General features: G+C 38.7%; 1 protein-coding gene across 4 annotated transcripts in view; it reads left to right on the top strand.

Annotated features, from left to right (window-relative positions):
* NAIP (NLR family apoptosis inhibitory protein) overlaps window positions 1–17,768 on the top strand; it is a 50,903-nt gene that overhangs the window by 19,933 nt on the left and 13,202 nt on the right. For all 4 annotated transcript variants that reach the window (XM_060295866.2, XM_030845091.3, XM_060295865.2 and 1 more), the window contains 7 exons: window positions 245–364; window positions 2,212–2,311; window positions 8,401–8,482; window positions 9,685–9,739; window positions 9,849–11,957; window positions 16,182–16,349; window positions 17,496–17,648. In XM_060295866.2, coding sequence (XP_060151849.1) covers window positions 245–364; window positions 2,212–2,311; window positions 8,401–8,482; window positions 9,685–9,739; window positions 9,849–11,957; window positions 16,182–16,349; window positions 17,496–17,648 — 2,787 coding nt within the window. The remainder of the gene's footprint in view (window positions 1–244; window positions 365–2,211; window positions 2,312–8,400; window positions 8,483–9,684; window positions 9,740–9,848; window positions 11,958–16,181; window positions 16,350–17,495; window positions 17,649–17,768) is intronic.

Below are 17,768 nucleotides of genomic sequence, written 5' to 3' on the forward strand. Positions count from 1 at the left end.
TATAAAAAAATTTAAATCTATATAGAAATAAGACAATAGTAAATCCCCACCATGCATCTACCACTCTGCTTCAACATGTGGTCAGTCTGGCCTTGCCTGTTTCTTCTTTTTTAATCCCCTCCTTCAATTATATTGAAGCAAATGCCAAACATATTATTCTGTCTGTAAATATGAAAGGATAATTCAAACACTGATACTTGCAATATCAAAGCTTGCTGGTCTCACCATACGCTTTTTATTCAAGTGTGTTGCAATGGCAGCATCTTTGCTAATGAAGAACTCCGACTGGACTCTTTCAAGAACTGGCCCCAGGCATCCCCTGTGGGAGCTGCAGCTCTGGCCAAAGCAGGTTTTTTCTACATGGGTGAGTCAGCAGTTTGCCCCAGGCTCTTGCCTTGCTGCCCATTTAAACCCCACATACACTTCATGATCCTGGGCTCGTATTTAACTAAGCTCAACAATCCCTACTTCTTTTCATTATTCCTTTTTCTTTTAAAAAAAAGATTTATTTATTTATTTAGGCTGTGCTGGGTCTTAGTTGCAGCGCATGGGATCTTCATTGTGGTGTGCGGGATCTTTCTTTTTAGTTACAGCAGGTGGGCTCCTAGTTGCGGCATGTGGACTTCTTAGTTGTGGCATGTGAACTCTTAGTTGTGGCATGCGTGTGGGATCTAGTTCCCGTACCAGGGATTGAACCCGGGCCCCTGCATTGGGAGCGCCGAGTCTTACCCACTGGACCACCAGGGAATTCCCTCATTATTCCTTATATATTCCTTTTCCTTTCTGTGTCAGATGGCCATACCTACCTATAAGAGGAGCTGGGACGTTTAATTTTTTTCTGGGTAGCAATGTGCCCAGCTGAAAATTGGGGTTTCTGTTACTATGGAAGAATGAGAGATAACTAGGAGTGTGGATAGCAGTTTTTGCCACACACTCCTTGGAAGAGAAAGTAAGGAAATTGCTTTTAATGATTCCTAAGCATGTAGAATCTTCCATCGGTTCATAGTATTCTCTCTTGAGCTGCTGGTCATCAGGGAGTTCCACTCTGTAATGCACAAAGAGCGGGCAGGTTCCCCTCAGCTAAACCTCTGCCTGAGGTACAATAAGGTGAAAGGATATTGTGTCCTTCCTGGGAACCTTGCTGGCCTTCTTCAGACCAAACACACATGCTAAGTTACAGTGGAGGTCCATGTGGACCTTTTACAGAGGGGTCAAGTCAAGAATACCACAGAGCAGTACAGAGTAGGGGAATGTAGTGTTCACTCGAACTGACATGTTCCACTGGTACAAAAAATCTTAATGCCTCACAGGCTTAAGCATTTGGAAAGGCGGTGTTCCACCCTTTCTTCCTGCTCTCTCCATTCTGTCTTCCTCTTGCCAGCCTTCCTCTAGGACCCTCTGTCCAGTGTCCTCACCCTCTTCCTTTTGAACCTCCTCCTCTCCCCACAAATCCTAGGCATCTCACCCTTTTGGGGTCTTGCAAGCTCTAGGACCTCCTATTTTTATCCAGACACAAAGGGAGGTTTTCCTCTGCTCTGGCTTTACGATGCCTACAGGAGTCCAAGAAGAGAAGGAAGATGATGGATGCTCCATTTCTAGTTCAATCTTTTGGTAGATCCAAATGCTAATTTCCTTCCAAAGAAATAGAGTCTCACATGAAGACTTGATCCTACTTCTAGTGGAATAAACCTAGCAATAATGTAGTAAGAGGCATTTGCTTCTTCACGAACTTACTTACATGAGAGTTGCTATATTTGATCATATATATTTTCCTGAGCTCCAAATATTTTCTTTCTGATTTATTCATTAAATAAATAACTTACTGAGTGCCTAGTAAGTCCTAGGCACTCTTCTAGGTCCATGAGATTCATTAGGGAGCAAAACAGGAAAAAATCTCTTCCTTCATGGAACTTCAATTCCACATTCTGATTTGCAAATCTCTTGCTCCATAGAATGAGGAGGGGACAGGGAGAGGGTGTTAATCAGTGCGTGGTACATAGGAACATTGAATGTTACTTGTTCATGACCCCATTGGTGAGAGAAGAGCCCTAAATAGAATATTTCCTCACTGGTGACCCGATTTGTGACTTTGTCACAAAATCTGAATGAAAGTGCAAGTAGGGTTTTGCTAATAAAGGCCTGGTAGTTATTATGTGTGTCACTCGACAAATACACTGGCCAGTGGCACTGATCAAATTTCCTTACTTCTAGGTAAAAGCGACTTCGTCCAGTGTTTTTCCTGTGGAGGATATTTGTATAAGTTTGAGGAAGGTGATGACCCATTAGAAGAACACACCAAATATTTTCCCAAGTGAGTAGAATGAATGTTTAGTGTCTATGAATCTGGATGTATTGATACTTTAGCAATTTTCCCCTCATTTTATATTCTGATTAAGTCTTTGCCCACCTCTCTGATTCTTACGATGAAGGATGAGTCTTTCTCTCTTTCATGCCCTTGCTTTCATGACCCCTTTCCCATCTAGCCTTCCTCTCACTATAGTCACAGCACAGTTTTGGTTCAATCATTATTTTCACATTACATGTTTACATTAGCATGACTTCATAAAGGCAGAGCCTAGTAATAAATAATTTACCTTCCCTCCCTGTACCACTTCCAATTTTTGTAGTAAGTAACAATTGTCTTATTAGTATGTTTGCTTAGTTTTTTGGTTTTTGAGGTGAAATTCACACATAAACTATTTTAAAGTGTACAGTCCAGTGGCATTTAGTACATGCACAATGTTATGCAACCACCCCCTGCTGTCTAATCCAAAACATTTTCATTATCCCAAAAGAGAACTCTGTACCCATTAAGCAGTCATTCCCTATCTCCCCAGTGCACCCTAGCTCCTTAGAGCTACCAGTCAGCTTTCTGTCTCTATAGACTTACTGTTCTGGATATTTCATGTAAATGGAAGCATGTAATATGATCTTTTGTATTTGACTTCACTTAGCACCATGTTTTGAGGTTCATCCATCTTGTAGAATGTATCGGTACTTCATTCTTTTTTATGGCTGAGATATATGTGTATATGGATATATATGTATGTATTTCAGTTTCTCCATCTCCTCGCCAACACTTGTTATTTTCCTTTTTAAAAAATATACCCATTTTCTTAGTTTTAAAATGTATTTAGTACCAGTTCATCTTCAAATTCTCCCAAATGTTTAAAACTTGCTGTCCGATCATTCAAACTTGTAAGATAGCGCACCATTTTCATTTTCTTAAAGGAGTCTATTGTGAAGTCTCTGACCTGCTTCAATATGAACTATTTGTCCTGTAGTCACCCTAGGATCCTGAGATCGTTCTTCACGGTCATCCTAGGGATTCCTATTGCCTTTCTCCTGTGCTGTAGCTCCTGTTTCCTGGATCTACTGTCACCCTCTTCTTGGTTTATTCACTCACTGTGTTGTTGTTTTGTTTTGTTTAATTGTGGAATTGGATTATGTCTTTTTATTTTTTTAATTAATTTTTATTAGAGTATAGTTGCTTTACAATATTGTGTTAGTTTCTGCTGTACAGCAAAATGAATCAGATATATATATATATATATATCTCCCCTTTTTTGGATTTCCTTCCCATTTAGGTCACCACAGTGCATTAGAGTTCCTTGTGCTACACAGTATGTTCTCATTAGTTACCTATTTTATACATAGTGTCAATAGTGTATGTGTGTCAATCCCAATCTCCCAATTCCTCCCACCACCCCCATTCGCCCTTGGTATCCATACAGTTGTTCTCTATGTCTTTTTCTGCTTTGCAAATAAAATCATCTATACCATTTTTCTGGATTCCACATATATGTGTTAATACATGATACTTGTTTTTCTCTTTCTGACTTACTTCACTCTATTCATTCACTTTGGAACACTCCTCCACAGTTCCCTGGGAAAGATTGCAGAAGCGATACATGTTTTTAGCTTCCATTTAATGCATATATCTGAATATTTGTATATATTTTCTCACACTCATTTGGTAGTTTAGCTAGGTGTAGAGTTCCAGGTTGGAAGTCATTCTAAGTTGAACAGGCATTGCTATATTTTCTAATAGCTTCCAATACTGCTGTTGAAATTCCATGTCTTTCTGATTCTTAATCCTTTCATTGCAAACTACTTTTTCCATCCTGGATGCATTTAGGATTTTCTGTTTGTTTCCAGTGTTCTAAAATTTCATGAATAAATGGCTACTTTTTAATATTTATTTTCTGTAGCTCTTTAACCTTTTTTTTTTTTTTTTGGCTTATTTTTCACTCACCAAACTCTTCAAAAATGTTCAACTGTAAGAGAACATTTTTTTGTTTTCACTTTGTAATTAGTAAGTGCTCTTCCAGAAATAAATATTAATATAAACAGGTCTTAAATACTTCCACCTAATTCTAAGATTCTAAAGAGGATACAGTTTTGAAGGTGTTTTGACAGAAGTAGTTGTGTTTTTTTCTTTCTTATTTGGATTTAATATTTTGTAAATTTTTAAACAGTGGGGATATTCTTCTTAATTCTTGGAAAAATAAGCTAGGATGCAGTCTAATTTTATTTAGAACCTCTCCTGGACTCTATCAACTCCCTTTTTGTGTGGCATTTTTATTTTTCCTCTGCCTTTTTTGTTTGTTTGTTTTGTGGTTTTTGTTGTTGTTGTTTTTGTTTTTTGGTGCTCCATGTGAGGCTCAAATCTTCTGCCTCTTTTTTTTCTTTTTTTTTTGCTGTACGCGGGCCTCTCACTGTTGTGGCCTCTCCCGTTGCGGAGCACAGGCTCCGGATACACAGGCTCAGCGGCCATGGCTCACGGTCCCAGCCGCTCCGCGGCATGTGGGATCCTCCCGGACCGGGGCACGAACCCGTGTCCCCTGCATCGGCAGGCGGACTCCCAACCACTGTGCCACCAGGGAAGCCCCTTCTGCCTCTTTTTTTTTTTTTTGCGGTATGCAGGCCTCTCACTGTTGTGGCCTCTCCCGTTGCGGAGCACAGGCTCCGGACACACAGGCTCAGTAGCCATGGCTCACGGGCCCAGCCGCTCCGCGCCATGTGGGATCTTCCCGGACCGGGGCACGAACCCGCGTCCCCTGCATCAGCAGGCGGACTCTCAACCACTGCGCCACCAGGGAAGCCCCTGCCTCTTTTTTAAAATCACAAACTAGGATGCATTTAAAGGAGTACCTAAAATGTTTATGTATGATTTAAAGGACAATTAACAAAGAAACAAATGAACCCAGCACTAAAGTTAAGAAATTGAATATTATCAAGTCCTTAGAATGCTACTGTGTGCCCTCCTTCCCGATTCTGATTATATCCTTGTCCCTCCAATTCAGAGGTAAACATGATCCTGAAATTTGGGTTAATTGTTCCTTCTTCTCCTAATGGTTTCACCAACTACATGTGTATTATTAAACACATTTAACTTTGCTTATTCTTGAAGTTCAAATAAATGGAAGCATACTGCATGGTTCTTCTGTGATGACTGACTTATTTTACTCAAACTTTACACAAAGTTTTTGAGACTCATTCATAATTATGTATAGAGTTGCAGTTCACTTGTTCTCATTGCTATATAGTATATTGTTTTATGAATATGTAATTTATCCATTCTATTCTAGATTCAACATCTGGGTTGTTTTACAGAGTGTTGCAATTCAAATAATGCCACTATGAACCCTCTTGTACATAATTCCCAGTGCTCACATGTGTTTCTCCAGGATGCATAACCAACCATGGAATTGCAGAGTAATAGGGTTTGCACATACTCAACTTTATTAGATTATGCAAAACTTTTTTTGAAGTGGTTGTACTGATTTATATTCTCACTAGCATAGATGTTTCCATTCTGTCTGCTTCCTCACTAATTTAGTATTGCCCAAATTTTAATTTTTGTCAATCTAATTACTAATAATGTTGAGCATATTTTCATATTTTCCCATACAGTTTCCTTGCTCTTTTTCTTCAGGACCATATCTTGGCTATTCTTTGCCCTTTCCTCTTTCATATTCAGAGAGTATATGAAATGTCTCTCTTTATCTCTCATAGTACTCCTTATTCTTAAGTCTTTATCTGATATTAATATATGTAGCCACTCCAGCTTTTGTATAGTTTTTACATGACACTACCTTTTTTGAAATCATTCTACTTTTTTTTTTTGGCCACGCTGCGTGGCTTGAGGGATCTTAGTTCCCCGACCAGGGATTGAACCCAGAGAGCATCAAGTCCTAACCACTGGACTACCATGGAATTCCCGAAATCATTTTACTTTTAATCTATGACTTTATATTTAAAGTGAGTTTCTTGTAGGCAACATAGTTGGGTCTTGCTTTTTTTTAACAGTCTGACAATATCTTCTTTCTCTTTTGTTTTTGTTGTTTGTTTGTTTGAGTTTTTTTGGCCATATTGTCAGCTCGTGGGATCTTAGTTCCCTGACCAGGGATCTAACCTGGGCCCCTGGCCGTGAGAGCTCAGAGTCTTAACCACTGGACCCCCAACAAATTCCCCAATATCTGCTTTCTAATGGGAGTGTTTAGAACATTTACATTTAATATAATTATTAATATGGTTGGATTTAAATCTACTATTTTGCTATTTGTTTCTATTTATCCCATCTGCTCTTTGTTTCTTCTTCTTTTCCTGACTTGCATTTGAGTATTTTTTAGTGTTCCATTTTATCTCTATTGTTGGCTTTTTAGATGTACATCTTTATCTTTTTAGTACCTGCTCTAGAATCATAATGCATGTTTAACATATCACAGTCATGTTCAAATAATATTATCACAGTTGACATATAATGTATAAACCATATAACAGTATACTTCTATTTTCCCCCTCCTATTGTTTGCGATTTTGTTTTCATACATTTTTACATCACATATATTCTAAATCTCACAATATAGTATTATATCTTTGCTCTAAAAATTATCTTTTAAATACATTTTAAAAAGAGAAAAAATGTATTTCTTGTTTACCCATTGAGTTACCATCCCTGGCACACTTCATTCCTTTGGGTAGAACCAAGTTTGCATCTGTTATCATTTTCCTTTTAACTGAAGAACTTCCTTTAACTTTTCTTGTAGTGCTGGTCTGCTTGGCTTTACTTGTATGAAAATGCTTGTATGTTACCTTCCTTCAGAGTCCTTTTCCTTGATGGGTCTATCTGCATAGTGACCTTGGACAGAAGCATTTGAAGTCCTACTAGCTATCTTCCTGTAGCTACCCTTCTATTCCTGGGCTCATCTTCAAGTAGGAAAATAAAAATGATGTGTCCTCTTGCTTTATCACCTGCTTTCCTGTAATTCAGCAGCATAAAAATAAACCAAGATAATTGTTTCTAGTTTTATCATTTACCTACTGACATTTATAGTTCTCATCTATCCAAGTTAATGATTGTGGGTAGAGCTCTTTAGAATTTTCTTCCTTGGTTCTTCAGGCAGACATCATAACCTGAATTTAGATGGTATTTTATGTTCCAGTTTCATGATGTCTAGCAAATTGTTTTTAGAGAGTATGTTTGTGGCCATTCTTTAGTCTTCATATTGATGGAGTTTTTTTCTAAAATAAACTTTTTATTTGGAAAAACTTTTCGACTTAGAGAAAAGGTGAAAAGATAATACAGAGAGTTCCTATATTCCCACACCCAGTTTCCTCTAATACTAACACCTTATATTATCCTGGTACATTTATTAATATTAAAAAACCAACACTGGTACATTGCTATCAACTCCAGATGTTATACATATTTCACCATTTTTTCTACTAATGTCCTTTTTGTTGTCATTATTCCAGAATCCATAGATAGAGTTGTCTTCTCTCTTTTTTTTTTCCTTTAGGTTCATTTTAGTTGGTCTCATGGATGAGTGTTAAATATGCTCCCATTCCACCACATTGGCTGGTTATCCCCACCACTACTTTATGAACCATTTATATCTCTACTGCTGAGATTTATAGTCTACATGTCTTGTTTGATAAAGACACTGACAGAATCACTGGAAATGTTAATTTTATACTTAATTTTTGCCAGTAAAACTCTCACAGTGTTTTTGAAAACCTAATGCAAATGCTTAATTGCATACAACTATTTTTAAAAATTAATTAATTACTTTATTTATTTTTGGCTGCGTTGGATCTTCGTTGCTGCGTGCAGGCTTCTCATTGCGGTGGCTTCTCTTGTTGCGGAGCACGGGCTTTAGGTGCACGGGTTTCAGTAGTTGTGGCATGTGGGCTCAGTAGTTGTGGCTCATGGGCTCTAGGGCTCACAGGCTCAGTAGTTGTGGGGCATGGGCTTAGTTGCTCCTCAGCATGTGGGATCTTCCCGGACCAGGGCTCAAACCCGTGTCCCCTGCATCGGCAGGCAGATTCTTAAACACTGCGCCACCAGGGAAGTCCCATACAATTATTTTTATAACTTTTAACTTTTGTGCTTAGTTGTCAGTTTCTCCACAATATGAAGTGCTCTGCAGAAGTGATTCCAGACCTTCAGAGCCATGGTGAACTTTCTGACTTAACGGTATGAACGCCACCTTGTTTATTTTCAGAGTGTGTGATCATGTGATTAAAAACTGTTTTTGAACAGGAACTGCTCATCATTAAAAAAATAAATAAATGAATTCTACAAATATCTGTTAAGCACCAATCATGCGCCAGTTGCAGATGGGGATGCTACAATAAACAAAACATAATACCTAGTTTCATGAAATGTAGAGTCAATCCCTTCTACTGTGAGGCCCAGACTCGTTTGGACCTAAAAGTTGATTAGCATCCAGGCTACCTGGATTCCATCTGTGATCATCATTTGGAGGACAGTAAGGTCTGACTTGGTAGTTGGCTTTTCTCAAAGCTGGGAAGATATGTTTCTTTTACAACAGCAACCAACCAACCAAATCAAAAATACAGATTAATAGGTTGACCCCTTTTTAAACTGAGAAATTCTACATAGTTCTCTAGGAGATTAGCCACTGCCAGTTTAATACACACACACCCCTTATTTGAGGCTGTATGTTAGGTGTATTATGTTCGTCATCCCCCAAAAAGAAAACAAGGTAATTTGTCGTTCACTTGATTCATCTTTGCTCATCCCCCCACCTCCCTTAACTAGCTTATTTTTAAAAAATATTTATTTATTTTTTATTTATTATGTCTGTGCCGGATCTTAGTTGTGGCCTGTGGGATCTTTTAGTTGTGGCATGGAGGCTCATAGTTGTGGCATGTGGACTCTTAGTTGCAGCATGCATACAGGATCTAGTTCCCCGACCAGGGATGGAACCCGGGCCCCCTGCACCGGAAGCTGGAGTCTTACCCACTGGACCACCAGGGGAACCCCTTAAATAGCTTATTTTTAAAGGAAGAAACATAACCTTCCTATATCCCAGGTATGTAATATTTAAAAAACTGTTGATAACTAAGATCAGAAGTTGCACCTAATGATTTCTGGAGGGTCCATCTTGCTCTAGACACTGTGATTCTAATCATCTGGACAGTAATCACAGCTCAAGTCACCCATGGAATGCACTGTTTGGATATCACCCAGGAGCACACGCTTGCGTGTGTTTGCAGATCACTTATTGTTTCATATTTGTAGCACTCCTCCCTGCAACTGGCGTAAATACTTGAGGATGGGTTGGGTTTAGAAAATGTCTGGTCCCTAATTGTAATTCAAAGCCCCACCCTCTTATACAAATGCTGATTTAATAGAGGATTTTCTTTTCAAAGGAAACTACAAGTGAAAGCAATCTTGAAGAGTCAGCAGTGAGTTCTGTAGTGCCAGGTAAGGATCTGGAAGTAGCACATGGGATTAGATGAATGTGTACATATATTTCTACATAGGGGATTTTAAAAAAGTATTTATAACTGTGCCTCCTTGCTTTTCTCCACAGAGGTGGCCCATGGTGAAGCCCAGTGGCTTCAGGAGGCAAAAAGTCTGAGTGAGCGCCTGAGAAAAGCCTACACCAGTGCCCCTTTCTGCCACATGTCTTTGCTTGAGGTCTCTTCCTGTCTAGCCACCGATCAGCTGCTGAATTGTGATCTGTCCCTTGCTTCAAAACACATCACCAATACTGTGCAGGAGCCTGTGGTGTTGCCTGAGGTCTTTGCTAACTTGAACTCCGTCATGTGTGTGGAGGGTGAAGCTGGTAGTGGAAAGACGGTCCTCCTGAAGACAGTAGCTCTTCTATGGGCATCAGGATGCTGTCCCTTGTTACACAGGTTCCAGTTGGTTTTCTACGTCTCTCTTGGCTCTACCAGACTGGACCAGGGGCTGGCCAATGTCATTTGTGACCAACTCCTAGAGACAGAAGGATCTGTTACTGAAATGGGCCTGTGGAACATCATCCAGCAGTTAAAGAACCAGGTGTTATTCCTTTTGGATGACTACAAAGAGATGTGCTCAATCCCTCAAAGCATAGAGAGGATGATTCAAAGAAACCATTTGTCAAGGACCTGCTTATTGATTGCTGTCCATACAAACAGGGCTAAGGACATCCGCCGACACCTAGATACAATTCTAGAGATCAAAGCGTTTCCCTTCTGTAATACCCTCTATATATTACGGAAGCTCTTTCCAGATGATTTGACCCGTCTGCGAAAGTTTATGGTTGACTTTAGAATTAATGAAACATGGCTGGGAATTCAGAAAACTCCCTTCTTCGTAGCAGCAGTCTGTGCTAATTGGCTTCGGTATCCTTTTTGTCAGTCCTTTGATGATGTGGCTGTTTTCAAGTCCTATATAGAATGCCTTTTCTTAAGGCACAAAACTGCAGCTGACCTTCTCAAAGCAACTGTGTCCTCCTGTGGTGAGCTGGCCTTGAAAGGTTTTTTTTCATCTTGCTTTGAGTTTAGTGATGATGATCTCCTAGAAGTAGGGATTGGTGAAGATGAAGATCTAGCCATGTACCTGATGAGCAAATTCACAGCCCAGAGACTGAGGCCAGTCTATCAGTTTTTGAATGCTTCATTCCAAGAATTTCTTGCTGGGATGAGGCTGACTGAACTCCTGGATTCAGATAGGCAAGAGGATCAAGATTCGGGACTTCATTATTTGAAACAAATTAACTCAGCCATGATGGCTATAGGTCCCTATGCAAATTTTTTGAACTATGTCTCTTGCCACTCTTCAACAAAGGCAGGGCCAACAATTGTATCCCAATTGCTTCTTTTGGTGGATAATCAAGAGACACTGGAGAATATATCTGAAAATGATGACTACCTGAAGCATCATCCAGAGATTTCAGAGCAAATGCAGTGTCTCCGGTTGTTGTGGCAACACTCTCCAGAAAATTACCTTTCACTGGTTTCAAAACATTTACTGGCTCTGGCTGTAAAAACTGCTTATCGAAGCAACAGTGTTGCTGCCTGTTCTCCATTCATTTTGCAGTTCCTTCAAGGGAGAACCCTGTCTTTGAGTGTACTTAAGTTACAGTATTTTTTTGACCACCCAGAAAGCCTGTTATTGTTGGGGAGAGTCCAGGTCTCCATAAGAGGAAATAGCTTACGCAAAACAGATTTTTCATTACTGGAAAAAATTTTCGACAAATCCCAGGCACCAACCATAGATCAGGACTATGCTTCTGCCTTTGAACTTGCGAGTGAATGGAAGCAGAATTTAGTTGAAAAAGAGGAAACCGTGAACAGTTTTCTGAACATGCAACTCAAGGCACCAGCAGATATCAGCACTGGCTACTGGAACCTTTCTCCAAAGCAGTACAAGATTCCCCTTCTGGAAGTTCATGTGACTGGTACTGATGCTGTGGATCAGGAGATGCTAAGGTTTCTAACGAAAGTTTTCTCAGCTTCACAGCACATTGAACTCCACTTGACCAGGAGCACGGGTTTTATTGAAAGCATCAGCCCAGCTCTTGAGCAGTATAAGGCCTCGTTCACCAAGTGCTCCGTAAGCCAATCTGAGCTGAGTGCAGTAGAACAGGAATTGCTTCTCACTCTGCCTTCCCTAGAATCTCTTGAAGTCTCAAAGACAACCCATCTACAAGGTAAACCTGCATCTGTTTTAGATGACTGTTAGGATGTGTACTCTTATCTTCTCACTCTTAGTTTTAGGTGGATGAAAACTTTTGAAAGTGTGAGACCATAAATCCTTGCTGATTGAACAGATATAAAATAAATCTTTACTAACTTATTTCTGTCAGTAATATGAATTAGTGAAAGGCTTCCAAATAACAGAATGGCTTTCAAACTCTGATAAAAATAATACAATGACTAATGAGGTCTCTTAATAAACAAATGACTTGTTATTAGTCAAAGAATGATCTATATGTAAATGATGCTTGAGAATTACCCTCACCCCACCTGCTTCATGGAAGAAAGGGCTTGTACTCTGGGAAATAAACAAGTGGGAAGTAGTGTCTCCCAGTTATTTGTGTCTCTTTTCACTTGTCTAAGCAGTGTTTGAGAGTTTTCAGTATAGACTTTATCATCTTTCATTAAATTTATTCCTAGGTACTTGTATTTTTGATACTCCTGTAAATGGTATTTAAATTTTTTCATTTTCGGATTGTTGCTAGTATGGGTTTGATTTTCAGCAGTTTGTTAAATGCCTAGGTGTGCTTTGCTTTGTATCTATCTTACTTGAGGGTCACTGAACATTTTTTTTGGATCTGTGGGTTGATATTTATCATCAAATTTAGAAAAATTTTGTTTTTTCAAATATTTATCATGGTAAAACATACATGAAACCTTAAAATCATTTTTCAGTATACAATTCAGTGGCATTAAGTACAATTACAGTGTTGTGCAACCATCACCACTATCCACTTCCAGAACCTTTCCATCATCCCAAACTCTGTACCTATTAAACGATACCTCCTTCTTCTCCCCAGATGCTGATGTCTCTATGAATTTGTCTATTCTGTTTCACATAAGTGAATCCATACAATATCTTGTCCTTTTGTGTCTGGCTTCTTTCACGTTTTTAAGGTTCATCCGTGTTGTGGTATGCGTCAGAACTTCACTACTTTTATAGCTGAATAATATTTCATTGTATGTATATATCACATTTTATTAATCAATTCATCTGTTGATGGACACTTGCACTGTTTATTCTGGCTAAAGTTGCCATGAACATGGGTGCACAAATATTACTTGGAGACTCTATTTTCAATTCTTTTGGATATATACCCGGAAGTGGAATTATTGGCTATTAATGATAGTAATTCTATTTTAATTTTCAAGGAAACTCCAAACTGTTTTCCACGCTGGCTGCAGCATTTTACATTCCTACAAGCAATGTACAAGGGCTCCAGTTTCTTCACATCCTCAATGCTTTTTTGTTTTTTTTAAATCAGAGACATCCTAATAGGTGTGAAATTGTATCTCACGTTGGTTTTGATTTGCATTTTCATAATGACTAATGCTGTTGAGCATCTTTTCATGTGCTTATTGGCTGTTAGTGTGTGTTTTTTGGAGACAGTCTATTAAATCCTTTTGCCCATTTAAAAAAAATGAAGTGTAGTTTATTTACAATTTTGTGTTAGTTTCTGGTATACAGCAAAGTGATTCAGATTGTGTGTGTGTGTGTGTGTGTGTGTATAAACTTTTTCAGATTCTTTTCCACTATAGATCATTACGAGATATTGAATATAGTTCCCTGTGCTATACTGTAGGTCCTTGTTTATTTTATACATAGTAGTCTGTATCTGTTAATCTCAAACTTCTAATTTATCCCTCCCTCCCTCTCCTTTCCCCTTTGGTAACCATAAGTTTTTTTTCTATGTCTGTGAGTCTATTTCTGTTTTGTAAATAAGTTCATCTGTATCACTTTTTTAGATTCCACATAGAAGTGATATCATATGATATTTGTCTTTCTGTCTGACTTACTTCATTTAGTATGATAATCTCTAGGTCCATCCATGTAGCTGCAAATGGCATTATTTCATTCTTTTTTATGGCTAATATTCCGTTGTGTGTGTGCATCACATCCTCTTTATCTAGTCATCTGTTGATGGACATTTAGGTTGCTTCCATGTCTTGGCTATTGTAAATAGTACTGCTGTGAACACTGTGGTGCATGTACCCTTTCAAACCATGGTTTTCTCCTGATACATGCCCAGGAGTGGGATCGCTGGATTATATGGTAACTCTATTTTTAGTTTAGTTTTTTTTTTTTTTTTGGCTGCGTTGGGTCTTCATTGCTGTGTGCAGCCTTTCTCTAGTTGCAGTATGCGGGCCTCTCATTGTGGTGGCTTCTCTTGTGGAGCATGGAATCTAGGAGCGCGGGCTTCAGTAGTTGTGGCATGTGGGCTCAGTAGTTGTGGCTCACGGGCTCTAGAGTGCAGGCTCAGTAGTTGTGGTGCATGGGCTTAGTTGCTCCACGGCATGTGGGATCTTCCTGGACCAGGGATTGAACCCGTGCCCCCTGCATTGACAGGCGGATTCTTAACCACTGTGCCACCAGGGAAGTCCCTATTTTTTAGTTTTTTTAAAGAACCTCTTTACCGTTTTCCATAGTGGCTGCACCAGTTTACATTCCCACCAACAGTGTAGTAGGGTTTCCCTTTTCCACATACTCTCCACCATTTATTTTTGGAGACTTGTAAAAAATTTTATTTATTTATTTATTTTTGGCTGCGTTGGGTCTTCATTGCTGCGCGCAGGCTGCTCTTCATTGCGGTGCGTGGTCTTCTCGTTGCAGTGGCTTCTCTTGTTGCAGGGCACAGGCTCTAGGTGTGTGGGCTTCAGTAGTTCTGGCTCGCAGGTTCAGTAGTTGTGGCTCGTGGGCTCTAGAGCACAGGCTCAGTAGTTGTGGTGCACGGGCTTAGTTGCTCTGTGGCATGTGGGATCTTCCTGGACCAAGGCTCGAACCCGTGTCCCCTGCATTGGCAGGCGGAGTCTTAACCATTGCGCCACCAGGGAAGTCCCTATTTGTAGACTTTTTGATGATAGCCATTTTGACCATTGTCAGGTGATACCTCGTAGTTTTGATTTGCATTTCTCTAATAATTAGCAATGTTGAGCATCTTATGTGCTTGTTAGCCATCTGTATGTCTTCTTTGGAGAAATGTCCCTTTAGGTCTCCTGCCCATTTTGTGATTGGGTTGTTTGTTCCTTTGTCCATTTTTAAAATTGTGTTGTCTTTTTGTTTTGAGTTATAGGAGTTCTTTGTGTAATTAAATCTTTATTGGACACTTGGTTTTAAAATATTTTCTCCGATAGATTGCCCTTTTCACTGTCTCAATAATGTACTTCAATCTGTAAAGTTTCAAATTTCAGTGAAGTCCAATTTGTCTGTTTTTCTTTTGTGCTAGTGCTCTTGGTAGCATATCTAAGAATCTATTCTCAAATCCAAGGTTATGAAGATTTATTTCTGTTTTCTTCTAAGAGTTGTATGGTTTTAGCTCTTATATTTAGGTTGTTGATTCATTTTGAGCCAATTCTGTATATGGTGGTGGGAGGTAAGGGTCCAACTTCTTTGCATGGAGAAATTCAGTTGTCCCAGCCCCATTTGCTGAGATGTCTTTGTGAATCCAGAGTGTAGTACAGAGCTTCTCATATAGTAGATGAGAAGTAAAATATTGCCTGCCATATCAGTAAACAAAGGATGTTGTAGCTATCAGCAATTGCAGCCACCCCTGATAGTGAGCCCGGAGGAAACTCAGGAAGGAAACAAAGAATACCTGCCATCTAGCAGTCATCAGACTGCAGCCACCCCAAAGGGTGCAGCTTGAAGAAACTCAGGATGTGAAAACACAGGATACTGGCCCCAGATAGCTGAGGTGCATATCAAAAGAATGATTTTAGTGACCCCAGACTCTTGCATCTTCCCATACATAGAAAAGTGCTAAATTCCTTAACCTGAGATATCTAGTTTTCTTTTATTAACAGTAATCTTTTGTTCTGACTACCTGCCTTTGTTGCAAAACTCCTATATATCCTAGCTCCCCGCCTCACCTCCTTGGAGCAGTTTTCTCAGGATTACTTGAGATGCTGCCTCCCGGACTTGAAGTCCTAAGAATGTCCACTGAATAAAACATAACTCAAAACTTTTAGGTTGTACATATATTTTTTTTAGTTGACATAATCAGTAAATGCTGCAGAAAGCATTATCTTCATATATGTGCTTTCTAAAAAAGGAAGTCTTATGGTATGTGAAAGGTTTTCGTTTGAAATATGAAAATAGTTCGATGAATCAAATGACAGTTTGAAATTTTGCATTTGGAACTCTTTAGATTAATAATGGGAAACTGTGTGCTACTTTCTAGATCAACTCTTTCTTAGTTTGGACAAGTTCTTGTGCTTGAAAGAACTGTCTGTGAATCTGGATGATAAACGAGATGTTTTTTCAGTCATTCCTGAAGAATTCCTAAATCTCCACCATATGGAGAAATTATTGATCCAAATTTTAGCTGAATACGGTCCTTCCAAACTAGGTAAGTGTGGCACTTTGATTTACTTGTTTTTGTATCACTTGGAAAACCTACTTGGCCAATAATTTATTTAAGTTAAAGCTTCTGTGGATCTGAGGGTGTAGCCTGTATCCAAGGTAAATTGTTGGAATAGCACTTGTTGTCATTAAAAAATGACAGCTATTTGTAATTATTGAGCTGTTACTACATGGTAGGAATTGTTCTAAGCACTTTATAAATCTTAACTCATTTAACCTTCATACCCATTCTACAAGGTAAATACTATTATATTCTAATTTTTACAGTTGGGGAAATGGAGTTATAGAGGTTAAGTATTGATAATTTGCTCAAGGTCACCCAGATAAGGAAATAGTAAATTTGCAATTAAACACAGGAATTTTGACTTTTAAGTCTGAGCTCTTAACCAGTGGAATGTACTGCCTCTCCAAAAATAGTTTGTAGAGTTCTTTTACTTTGTTTTTGTTTAAGTTGCTCTTACATTGCAACTTAGAAATCTGCCAGATAAGAAGGAAGGAAATCTGATGATTGGTAGTAATCAGAAGCCTTTCCCTGTTTCTCATCAGCCTTTATAAATATATTTCATCAACCATTCTCATGGTTGATGAACAACCTGTACAGCTATCTTTCTTAAATATATCATTTAGCAAAATGACTTAGGTATCATCAGTTCCTTAGTTTAGTAAAGACTAAAGACTAAAAAAAGGTAAATCTCTACTGAACTGACATGCAGAGCTGCGTGCAAAAAAAATTGTAGCTGAAGCTGGAAGTAGTAGTTTTCTTATATTGTTCAGCAATTTTTTCAAATTTAAGTTTTGCTTCAGAGTTGTCACTGCCTTTATGTTTCTTTGCATAGTGTTTCTATAGTGTAAACATCATGTGCAAACTTAGAGACATTAGGATGTTAAAGCTGAAGGTTTTAGCTGAGTCAATGCCATTACTATATAGAGGAGAAAACTGATTCCCCAGAGAGGGTCAGTAACGACGGTTCACGTAGCTCATCAGTTAGTCACAGACCCTGAACCTAAGCCCAATTCATTACATCATGATGCTTTATTTTAATTCACTATTGTTGAAACAAGTTAATAAATTAAATGACTAACTCTGATAGAAATTTCCAATCTCTGATGCCTTAAATTTGATATTTTACAGTCAAATTAATTCAGAATTCTCCAAACCTTCGTGTTTTCCATCTGCAATGTAATTTCTTTTCGGATCTTGAGTCTCTCATGACTGTACTTGCTTCCTGCAAGAAACTTGAAGAAATTAAGCTTACTGGACCATTTTTTAAAGCCGCCCCATTTGGTAAGAGCTAAAATTGTAAAATTTTGGTTTAAGATGCTTCTGTGGACAGTCATTTTTTAACAGCCAGATTTTAAAAATGCAATTGATGTCAAAGAACAAAACTATTGCAATAAATATCTG

The sequence above is a fragment of the Globicephala melas genome, chromosome 3, assembly GCF_963455315.2.
Source record: "Globicephala melas chromosome 3, mGloMel1.2, whole genome shotgun sequence".
Taxonomy (NCBI): domain Eukaryota; kingdom Metazoa; phylum Chordata; class Mammalia; order Artiodactyla; family Delphinidae; genus Globicephala; species Globicephala melas.